General features: G+C 38.4%; 1 protein-coding gene across 1 annotated transcript in view; it reads left to right on the forward strand.

The window, feature by feature from the left end:
* The window catches only part of tnmd (tenomodulin), a 417,047-nt gene that overhangs the window by 277,523 nt on the left and 127,075 nt on the right, over positions 1-12,449 (forward strand). Inside the window, exon 5 of the mRNA XM_051934485.1 lies at positions 2,221-2,374. Coding sequence (XP_051790445.1) covers positions 2,221-2,374 — 154 coding nt within the window. The remainder of the gene's footprint in view (positions 1-2,220; positions 2,375-12,449) is intronic.

Raw genomic sequence — 12,449 nt, forward strand, 5'->3', positions numbered from 1 at the left:
AATCATTACAGAAGGACTTGGAAGGCATACAGGCTTGGACAGATTTGTGGCAGATGAAATTTAATGTCAGTAAATGTAAAGTATTACACATAGGAAGTAAAAATGTTAGGTTTGAATACGCAATGGGAGGTCTGAAAATCAAGAGTACACCTTATAAGAAGAATTTAGGAGTCATAGTGAACTCTATGATATCAACTTCCAGACAGTGTTCAGAAGCCATTAAGAAGGCAAACAGAATGTTAGGTTATATAGCACGATGTATGAAGTACAAATCCAAAGGAGGTTTTGCTCAATCTTTATAACACACTGGTGAGGTATCATCTGGAGTACTGTGTGTAGTTTTGGTCTCCAGGCTGCAAGAAGGACATAGCACCGCTAGAAGAGGTCCAGAGAAGAGCAACTAGGCTCTTGCCAGGGCTACAGGGATGAATTATGATGAAAGATTAAAAGAGCTGAGCCTTTTCAGTTTAAGCAAAAGAAGAATAAGACGTGACATGATTGAACTGTTTAAAATTATGAAGGGAATTAGTACAGTGGACTGTTATTTTAAAAACAAACTCATCAAGAACAAGGGGACACAGTTGGAAACTTAAGGGTAGATTTTGCACAGAGAACCACGGACACTTGGAATAAGCTACCAAGTACTGTGGTAGACAGTAAGACGTTAGGAACTTTCAAAACTCGACTTGATCTTTTTTAGGGGAATTAATTGGATAGCACTAGCGAGCTTTATTGGACTGAATGGCCTGCTCTCATCTAGTTTGTTCTAATGTTCTTATCCAATAAATGAGGAGAAGAGGCAGATCTTTATTTCAAAAATAATAATTTAGCAAAAATGCATGTACAGCCACGAGTAGATGTACTGATTTGGTTTTCCATAAAGGTTCTGGGAGTAGGCCTAATTAGTTTAATTGGTCTAATTCTGAGAGTAGGCCTAAATGGCCTAATTCTCCACAACTATAGAGAAATAGTTAATGAAAGACAACTAATCAGAAGTTGTGTGAAGGCTAAGAGTAAGCCAACATAATAAAGTGCTAGGTAAATCAAGCCCAGTTATATAGTACCTCATTAAAAAGTGTTTCCTGACAAGGTCAATAGATTGTGGAAACTCCCATATTAAAGGACTCCGTCTGCCTCATGAAATAAACTCACCTACTGCTTTTCACATACAACCCTAGCCTATATCAAGGGGATATGGTGAAATGAGGTATAGGGTGCTGCATTTACAATTTGGATGACAAGAGTTCTTAAATAAATGCTGTCTCAATCATTAAGAATCGACGTTCGACATGTTAGCTTTCCAATGTGTGTGGATAATGCCAAACATAATATGAATGAAAATGTTAACTGGTATTGGAGTAAAGTCAAAGTTTTTATTGTTGTTGCAGCAATTCTCACAATGCCAACAATTAAAATGGCACAGAGATAATAAGGTCAAAGTGGACATGGTATCATCTTTAATAGAGTAAGAAGAAATCTATCACTTTGATGATGTCCATGGTACAGAAAGCAGTTCAAAAACAGTGATGTCTCTGGGAAGTGAGCAGAGAAAGTGTGCTGGCAGTTCAAAAGGCATGATATTTGATCATAAGGGCCTCAGATATTACTCTTATATATAGGAGTAGGAACATTCAATCACTAACATGAAATTAACATATCAAACATGTTTTGGACAAAAAATGTTTTTTGTCTGGGTACATTTTGTTGATTCCTGATGACCCTGATGTACAGATAATGGATCAATTATAATGCATTACATGTTCCATATTATCGTTGATGCTCTTACTTAATATTGATTTAAACTAGTGGTGAAACACTTGTAGGTGTTAGAATGGAAACCTTGGTTAATGTTTTATTTCTTCCAAATGCATTGCATCCCTCAACATAAAACATTATATTTTGCTGCTGCATTGTTAGACTATTGTTTTTATTTTTAGTAAGTTCCTGTAGTTTAGAGGCACTAATTATATATGATTATATACTGTACAGTATAGCTCAGTGTGTTTCCTGGGCATCACAATTGGTAATACAATACAGAAATTCCTGAAAACACATTTATTTATTTTTGGCCTCCTTTCCTTCATGTTCTTGGTTTTGCACAGATCATAGCTGAGGGGAAACAAGAAACTCAATGTGAACCAGTTTTTTTTTTAATTTGCTTGGTATATGTAACATGGTTATGCTGTTACATATTTTATTTTTATGTATCAATATTAACAGGAAGAGGAAACTTCCAAAATGAACTTGGACAATTCAGAAGTGTGGGTTCCGGCTGAAGAACCAATTGAGAACCGGGCTTTTCTCTTGGACTCCAAAATTTTTGAGGTCTGCAAGAACATGCCTATTCACTGGATCCATCCATTGTATCTCAAAGGTATGAAACTCCTCTCTTGAATGGGTTAGAATTTCTGTATATGAATTAAATTTTGTTGGTGTAACCATTTAAAGTTATCTCTCTTTTTTGTTTAACAAAATATGGGACTCCTAAGCTTGTTTGTGTTTTATTTTCAAAATGATAATCACAGGTACAAATAATGCCAACCCCAGAACACTAAGACTGAATGCCGTCCAGTTAGAGTCTGTACACCACTGCACCTTTTCTCTGTGTCGCTTTGGGGTTTTTCTTGTTTTCCTCCCTTTAGTCAGACAGGGTATGAATTGTTTTAATTATTACTTCGTTTTAATCATTTTAGTGGTTGCGGCACATCACTGTTGTTCAGGTTGGTGTGGAGGCACATGTGCCAGTGTGTGCTGGTGTTAATTGTCAATTGCCAGACAGCAGTTGGGCAATAATCAGGAGGGACTGGCTGAGCACAAACATATGCGCTAAAGGGAGTAGGTTAGTGCATATAAGGGACAGAGAATGAAAATAGAAGGAAAGTAAAAAGAAAGCCATTGCTGGTTGTGAAAGGTAAAGCATGAGGAAGACAAGTTGGGCAGCATCCAGACTGCTGATTAGTTTGAGAAGAGCAGGATGGAGGGCTGAAGGTGGATCTGCTCTCAGCAGGTGATGAGCTCAGATGAGGAACTGTGGAGAGGGAGAGAGAGGCAATGAGAGCTGGAGAAGGGATGGGGTCCCAATTTGGTGGCATCCAGTAGAGGGCACGGGGCCCTGTAGTAAAGTGAGGTCCATGGCTGGTTGGCAAGTCTTAAATAAATAAATAATGGCAACACTCGCATCTTCGGGTGGGGCGTGGTAGTGTGGTCAGAGAGGTTTCAGAGAGAGATATGGGAGCGGACGGCCCTGCACTTCATGCAGGCACTGGAGAACCAATGGCTAGGAAGAGGGGGATGCTGCATTGGGCTCTGGGGAAGCAGAGGCTGACACACAGACAGAGTTTGCACGCTTGCAACAAGATGACTGCAGCTTAGATTTTACATTTGAGCAAGCACTTATCATAGATGATTGTTACTATAAAGAGCAGGAAGGCTCTAGTTTCAAAACTCCACACTTTTTAGTTAAGAATGGCATCTCATATAGGGAGGGTTGGTTGAATGAACTGTTGGTGGTCCTAACCAGTCACAGAAAGACGGTGTTGCAAATTGCCCACACATATGTCTTGGGGGGTCATCTATTGGCTGAATAGGGGCAGAGATGTGGAGCAGTTTTGTAGGACTTGCCCTGACTGTCAAGTTGTCTCTTCTCATAGACCCTCCAAGGCTCCCCTTTCACTGATGCTTATTTTGGATATCCCTTTCAGAACTGCTGGGTTAGACATTGTTGGTCCACTTCTCAAGAGTAAGAATGGATATCAGTATATGCTTGTGTTGGTTGATTACACAACAAAATATCTCAAGGTGGCCACTGGCTGCAGGCTGTAGCAAAGGCTCTGTCAGAGGTTTTCAATAGTATTGTCATTGCATGAGCGATTTTAACTGATCAAGTGACTCTCTTTACTTCCTGCATCATGAAACAGCTATGTGAGAACCTTGCAATTAAACAATTGAGCACTGCTGTTTCTTATCCTCAGACGAATAGCCTGACTGAATGATTTAACAAGACTTTAAAGCAGAATTATTAGGCTTATGCCTCATGACAACCCAAAATCCTGGGACATGGTGTTTCCCTTTGGCATGTTCACTGTTTGTGAATCTCTTCATGCATCTACTGGCTAAGCTTTTACTTAGCTGGCGACAACAACGGTTGTTGATATTTTTCAGGAAGAATGAATAGGGCTTCACATAGAAACTCATGGGGTGAGATTTGTCGATTGGGTTGTTTCACTCCAGGAACAAATTTCTAAATTGTCCTTTATTGCTGGGGAGCATCAGCAGTGCAAACAGGAGACACAAAAACATAATTATCAAAGGAAAAGTAAACTTCGCTAATTCATAAAAGACTATCAGGTGCTTGTTTTGTCTGTCTGACCCACATATGGTTCTTTTGAAATGACTGGATCCTGTGGTAGTGGAGGAACAAATGGGCTCAGCAAACAATAAGGTTAGGATTCCTGGCCAGAAAAAGCCTGTTGAAATCTTACGTGTTAATCTTTTGAAGCATTGGCATGACCCTAATGCTGCTGAAGTCTCTCAGACTGAGGTTGGTATTGATGATTTGACAGACACTTAGAAGGCTGAATTACTGTCCCTGATCGGAAGGAACTCTAATATGTTTTTTTCCTTAACTGGCTGTACTGAACTTACTGAACACAAGATTGTGACTGAGCCTAAAGTTAAGGTACAGATATGCCCGTATAGTATACTGGAAGAAAAGAGGACTGTATTACTTGATGAGTTGAAGCAGAGTCTCAGATTGGCTGCGATTTGTGAAAGTCAAAGCAAATGGCACAGTTCAGTTGTTCTGGTGCTAAAACTGGATGTCTCCATTCTGTTTTGTATAGATTTTAGACAATTGCATAAGATTTCCAAGTTTGATGCATACCCAATGCCATGTATTGTTGGGCAAGCCTTGTATATTTACTACCTGGACTACACGAAGAGGTACTGGCAGGTACCGCTGGAGGAATCCAGCTGCGATAAGGCCGTGTTCACCACACTGGAAGGATTGTTGGAATTCACTAGACCCATTTGGACTCCATGGCCCTCCTTTAACTTTTCAGCATATGATGGATCAGATCTTGTGAACCTATTCTGCATATTCTGGAGTGTATATCAATGAAATGGTCATTATTCTGTATAATGGGTTTTTGTGCTGTAATTCACACATCTTCTCCTGCCTTCTGTTGCAGTTGCCCCAGAGAAGTCCTTCAGCAAATGTGTTGTTCTAGAAAGAGTCAAATTGTGACTCAAGATCTTCATATTCTGTTTCATTAGCATTCTATAAAATTTCTAGAACTTCTTCAACCGTACATATTATTTTTTTGAAGATGAAGACATTTCTCCAGTACAAATTTTAGTCTTGTTTCACATCAAACAAACAATTCCCATGTAGACTCACAGAGGTTTGTGCATAACAGTGTGTGAAAATGCCTAAAGATAAGCTGTCACATAAGCAATATCTTTCTTGTCTTTTATGCATAGATGGGACATATAGTACAAGTGACCAATCATAGACTACTATGAATCACTGAAAAGGTCTGAAACTCAGGTATCCAATGGTAAGGATTTTTGCACAGTATGTGGCATGACATAGGTGGGATCTTTGATAAAAGCAGATTCACTCAGCTGTGATGTGCTGCTCACCCTAGTATATACGTGTGCAAATTGCATATTTTACTAATGAAACCCAGCAGACAACATTGAAACGTATGATTTATTTAATAGAAGACATCCTTGGGTATGTAAAAATACTATTATTGCTTTTCAGTTATGGGTTTATTGCAACATACAGAAATTACTTTGAGTATGGTGGTGTTCCAACTTGTGCATAAATGTTTAAAATTGTGGGTCCCCTTGTAATTTTGCTGATTTGAATTCATGTAACTGCTCAATACTGATTACTTGCAACACCAGATTGGTTGGATTAGCTCATTAAGCCTTGAACTTCATAGACAGGTGTGTCCAATCATGAGAAAAGGTATTTAAGGTGGTCAATTGCAAGTTGTGCTTCCCTTTGACTCTCCTCTGAAGAGTGACAGCATGGGATTCTCAAAGCAACTCTCAAAAGATCTGAAATAAAAAAAATTGTTCAGTATCATGGTTTAGGGGAAGGCTACAAAAAGCTATCTCAGAGGTTTAAACTGTCAGTTTCAACTGTAAGGAATTTAATCAGGAAATGAAAGGCCACAGGCACAGTTGCTGTTAAACCCAGGTCTGGCAGGCCAAGAAAAATACAACAGCAACGACATTTATTTATATAGCACATTTTCATATTAAATAATGTAGCTCAAAGTGCTTTACATGACGAAGAAAAGAAAGAAAAAAAGACAAAGTAAGAATTAAAAAAATGACAACACTAATTAACATAGTTAATAATAATTAACATAGAATAAGAGTAAGGTCCAATGGCGAGGGAGGACAGAAAAAACAAAAAAAAAACTCCAGATGGCTGGAGAAAAAAAAAATAAAGTCTGCAGGGGTTCCAGACCATGAGACCGCCCAGCCCTCACTGGGCATTCTACCTAACATAAATGATCAGTCCTCTTTGTATTTAGGGTTCTCATGGAAGGACTTGATGAAAGACTTCTGGCTTTTAATCCATCAATGTAGGAACATCATGGTGCTTTGATTAGGTGGTGGTGGCGCAGGTCGCCACCACAGAAAACCTTGGAAAAAAAAAAACAGAAGAGAGAGTAGGGGTTAGTATGGATTTTGGAGCCACCATGAATAGTTATGATAATTGATTGAATATACAGAGCATCAGGATTAAACTAAAATGAAGTTATGAGAAAGTCATGTTAAAATAATATGTTTTTAGCAGTTTTTTAAAGTGCTCCACTGTATTAGCCTGGCGAATTCCTATTGGCTGGCTATTCCAGATTGTAGGTGCATAACAGCAGAAGGCCCGCTCACCACTTCTTTTAAGTTTAGCGCTTGGAATTCTAAACATTTGAAGATCTAAGGTTACGATTTGGAATATAGGGTGTCAGACATTCCGATATATAAGATGAGTGAGATTATTAAGGCTTTGTAAACCATAAGCAGTATTTTAAAGTCAATTCTGAATCACACAGGTAAACCAGTGTAGTGACATCAAAACTCGGATTTTCTTTTCCTAGTTAGGATTCTAGCAGCTGCATTCTGCACTAGTTGCAAACGATTTATGTCTTTTTTGGGTAGTCCTGAGAGGAGTGCGTTACAGTAATCTAGTCGACTGAAAACAAAAGCGTGAACTAATTTCTCACATCTTTCAATGATATAAGAGGTCTAAGTTTTGCTGTATTTCTTAAGTGAAAAAAAGCTGTCCTAGTGATCTGATTAATATGCGATTTAAAATTCAGGTCACAGTCAACAGTTATCCCTAAATTCTTTACCTCCGTCTTGACTTTTAATCCTAATGCATCAAGTTTATTTCTAATAACCTCATTATATCCATTATTGCCAATCACTAAAATTTCTGTTTTCTCTTTATTTAGCTTGAGAAAATTACTATTCATCTACTTAGAAACACAAGTAAGACATTGTTTTAGTGAAACAACAGAGTTGGGTCGTCAGGTGCTATGATAAATACAGTTGCGTGTCATCAGCATAGCTGTGGTAACTCACGTTATGCCCCAAGATAATCTGACCTAACGGAAGCATGTAGATCGAAAACAGCAGCAGACCCAGAATAGGGCCTTGTGGAACACCATATAGAATATCATATGTCTTTGAGTTATAAGTACCACAGCTAACAAAGATATTTTCTACCTGCCAGGTAGGATTCAAACCAATTTAAGACACTGCCAGAGAGGCCCACCCATTGGGTGTCAAATGCAGCACTCGGATCTAAGAGGATGAGAACAGATAAATGGCCTCTGTCTGCATTTACCCGCAAGTCATTTACTACTTTAACGAATACAGTTTCTGAAAAGCATGTTTATTGAGGTGGTCATTTAGCTGCATAATGACTGCCTTCTCTAGAATTTTACTTAAGAAAGGCAGGTTAGAAATGGGTCTAAAATTTTCAAAAGCAGAGTGGTCAAGATTATTTTTCTTGAGTAGGGGTTTAACTACAGCAGTCTTAAGACAGTCTGGGAAGACCCCTGTATCTAATGACAACTTTACTATGTCAAGAATACTATCAATTAGCACGCCCGATACTTCTTTGAAAAAACTTGTTGGTATTGGGTCAAGGACGCAGGGTGGAGGGGTCTCAGTTGAGAAATGATTTTATGTAAATCAGGTAAATCTATCCTGGTGAAAGAGTTTAATTTGTTTATAATGGAGTAACTGGGGCTTTAAGAGATCCGCAATGTTGGGGAGAGTATACTATATTATTTCTAATATCATTAATTTTTGAATTGTAAAAATACAGCAATAGCCTCACAAGTTTCACTGGAAGTATTTTGGAGGCATTCCTTTGAGTTACCTGGGTTTAGCAGACGATCAATCGTAGAGAATAAGACTCTGGGATTACTAGAATTGTTATTTATAATTCTAGAGAAATAGCAGCGCCTCTCAAGACGGACTGTGTTATTGTATTCTGTTATTTTAAACCTTCAATATCTCATAGTGGATAGTTAGTTTAGTTTTCTCCATTTACGCTCAGCTCTCTAGCATGTTCTCTTTAATCAGACACTCTTTGGGTCTTCCATGGTATAACAATGCTAGAAGATTTTTAACTGTCTTTTCAGGTGCAACTATGTCAACAGCAGCTGCTCACCTTAGTATTAAATTTTCCACCTTACTATTTACATTATCCTTGCTATTGTAGTTAGCACTATAAACGGACTGTTTTGCTTAGAATGTTGTAAGTTCTGAAGCTGCTGATGAATCAAAGAAGCGGTTTTTAACAAAATGCTTCTCAAGAATGTTTTCTATCAATATTTCAATATTAAATAGTAAAAGAAAATGGTCTGATAGACTAATATCAATGATCTGCGTTACATCAACTTTTAGTCTTTTGGTAATTACTAAGTCTCACGGTATGACCTGCTTTATGTGTAGGCTGACAAACGTGCTGTCTCAAATCAGAGTCTAGGAGGTTCATGAATTCTTTTACTTTTGGGTCACACTGATTATTGATATGAAAGTTAAAGTCGCCGACTATTAGGAGTGTGTCTTAGTTTCGTAATTATAAATGACACACCAAGTCTGAGAATTGCCCAAAGAAAGACGCATTAAATTTAGGATGGTCTATACATGGATAAGTACTAGAAAGTGAGAAACTACATGAAGAATAACAACGGCAAGATACTCAAAGGACTTGAATTTACCAAAAATGACATCTTTACACTTTAACCGGCTCGAGTAATGTTTGAATAACTGTCACCTTTCTTTCCCTGGTGATCTGCACGAGTAAAGCTGTAATTCGGAGGCGCAGATTCGATTAAAACAGCTGCACTATCTGAGCTAAGCCACGTTTTCACTTGAGTGCAATAAAATCAATTTTCCTATCACTAATAAGATGAAAATACGTCTTGTAGGTTAATGCTCTAACATTTAATAAAGTCATATTTTATGGTTTTGGAGGAGCAGAGCTGAATTTTATGTGCATTATGGGTATTTGAAATAGAAATTAAGTTATTTTTATTAGCGCCACTCTGTGCGTATTTTTTATTTAATCTATAATCTGTTTTTTATAGATTTAATACATTGGTTCATCTAAAGGTGCAATTGTAATTAAATTATTTGTGTTTATGCCGCACTGCCTAGATTGTTTTATATGCATTGAAATTAGTTATTAGAGTAGTAATCCAGTGCACTTTTGCGGAAGACTTTGTAAAGGAATTGTCACGTCTTAGCAAAGCATTACGAAAGGGTTAGGAGTAGAAATAGACAGTCAAGAGAGACAAATTACCTTAACGATGTTTTCGGAGAGGACCCGGGGCATAGAATCTATTTGGATGCAGACCATCCCATTTGAACAAACGCGGCCTCTCCAGAAGAGGTCCCAGTTGTTTATGAACCCGATGTTTTGATTCTCGCAGAAGCATTTTAGCCTGTTGTTTAATCCCAGCAGACAACTGTAGTATTCGGCATATGCAAGGAGCAGCATATACGCAGGATTGTGAGAATGGTTACAAACAACCTACAGATCACCTCCAAAGACATGCAAGAACATCTTGCTAAAGATGGTGTTCTGTACATAGTTCTACAATTCAGCGCAATTTGGCACAAAGAACATCTGTATGGCTGGCAGGGTGATGAGAAAGAAGCCCTTTCTGCACTCATGCCACAAACAGAGTTGCTTCTTATATGCAAATGCTCATTTAGACAATCCAGATTCATTTTTGGAGCAAAGTGCTTGTGGACTGATGAGACAAAAATTTAGTTATTTTTCATAACAAAAAATTGCTTTGCATGGCGGAAGAAAGAACACCACATTCCAAGAAAAACACCTACTACCTACTGTCAAATTTGGTGGAGTTCCATCATGCTGTGAGGCTGTCGAAGGGTTGGATGAATTCAACCCCAATTTCAACAGATTCTTCAGGATAATGTTCAAGCATCAGTCACAAAGTTGAAGTTACGCAGGGGTTGGATATTCCAACAAGACAATGACCCAAAACACAGTTCGAAAGTCTACAAAGGCGTTCATGCAGAGGGAGAAGTACATGTTCTGGAATGGCCGTCACAGTCCCCTGACTTGAATATCATAGTAAATCTATGGGATGATTTGAAGCAGGCTGTCCATGCTCGGCAGCCATCAAATTTAAATGAACTGGAGAGATTTTTGTATGTGAAGAATGGTCAAAGAATACCTCCATCCAGAATCCTAGACGCTCATCAAAGGCTAGAGAAGGGCGTCTAGAGGCTGTTATATTTGCAAAAGGAGGCTCGACTAAGTATTGATGTAATATCTCTGTTGGGGGTGGCCAAATTATGCACCTGCTATTTTTGTTATGATGCATATTGCGATATTTTCTGTGAATCAATAAACTTAATGTCACTGCTGAATATACGACTGTTCCATAAGAGCATGGTCATATATTAAAAAGGAAGTTGCTACTTTGAAAGATCCTCCACAGGCATGCTTTGTCCGCCATTCCTATCAAAATCTAAATCACCATAATAGGACATAGTGGCTGGCTTTTTTGCCAGAACTGTAGAGGTACGTTTCCTTTGTAAGCATATTCCAGTTCAGCAAGTAGCAACTGCTTTAAAGTACAGGAAACCAACAGGGGCTACCCTCCAGTGACTACAAGTCCCAATGGCAGCCTTGCAAGTATCCAAAACGGAGCCATACCAGAGGAATCACTGCTATCTTGTATATGGGAGAAAACAGCTATCTTTCGTGAAGCAGCTCTCTCTCTGTCCATTTACTACTCCAGCCACCATATTAAGCACCCATCCAGGTTGGGACACCCATCCACCACCTCACTGAGCCTCCTGGCTAGTCAAGGGAATATCATACAAACCACAAGGGGTGTATGTCCATCTCTCTATATTGTCCTTCTATGCCAGGCTCAAGGTTGTGTGAAGGAGTGCTACCCTTCTTCCTCAACCTAATCTTCTATCTGCTTGCACTGTCCATTCTCATGGTCTCCCAGCGGGGTAAGGGAACACCTGCCACCTCAGCCAGGATGTATTGTAGTAATAATAGGTCTGCCTTGTACATTACAGGCCTAACTCAAGTTAAAATTAAAGTCAGAGTTTAAAAGCAGAGTTCACAGTAATAATTCTTAGAGTGCAGGATTTTCACCTGCATGGTGGTGCAGTCTGTAATCAATCACCGATCATGACATCAATTCAGCCTTATTAAGGCCGTCTTAGGTTGGCATGAGTTTTACACACAGGGGAGAAACCATCCAGAGCCAAAAAAATGATGACTGGTTCCAGGAATATTTGGAAACAATTTAATTGAAACAAGACAGAAGCCAGTTTTAGATTAGGTCCATCTGGTTCCTAATGCTGCTACCATTATTTGCACCTCCTTTTTCATTGTTTTTATATTTATTCATCATAGCTCCCATCGGGGATATTTAACATGAACATGGACACAGCCATAAGACTAAATTGATAAATAAGTTACTTGAATAACCATAAGCTCACTGAGAAAAATTAATATGAAATCTGCCTTGGAGGTATGATTTTTTATGATTTGAAAAAATCTAAAAGTTTTAAAGGCTCACTGCTAGGTGAAAAAGAAGCCATGGTTGTGTTTTGGTGAGTAATGACAGAGGTGGGAGGAGGAAAGAGATGCTTTGCTGGGGGAATGAAGACAGGCCCAGGAAAAGCAAAAACGTATTAATTTTTGTTATTTTAGTAAGTTCTCTTTTTCCTAATGATGATTCAGTTGTGTAATTAAATTCTGTAATAAACACTCTGTTCTTGATATTTGAGTATCTATTGCCATTAATGATGTGATGTGACAAGAGTGCCCTTCCATCTATCCATCAGTTCACCAGTTTTCTATTTTTATATAGTTTTCTATTGATTTTGTAAAATCAAATTACAGGAAATAG

This window comes from Erpetoichthys calabaricus, chromosome 12 (genome assembly GCF_900747795.2).
Source record: "Erpetoichthys calabaricus chromosome 12, fErpCal1.3, whole genome shotgun sequence".
Taxonomy (NCBI): domain Eukaryota; kingdom Metazoa; phylum Chordata; class Cladistia; order Polypteriformes; family Polypteridae; genus Erpetoichthys; species Erpetoichthys calabaricus.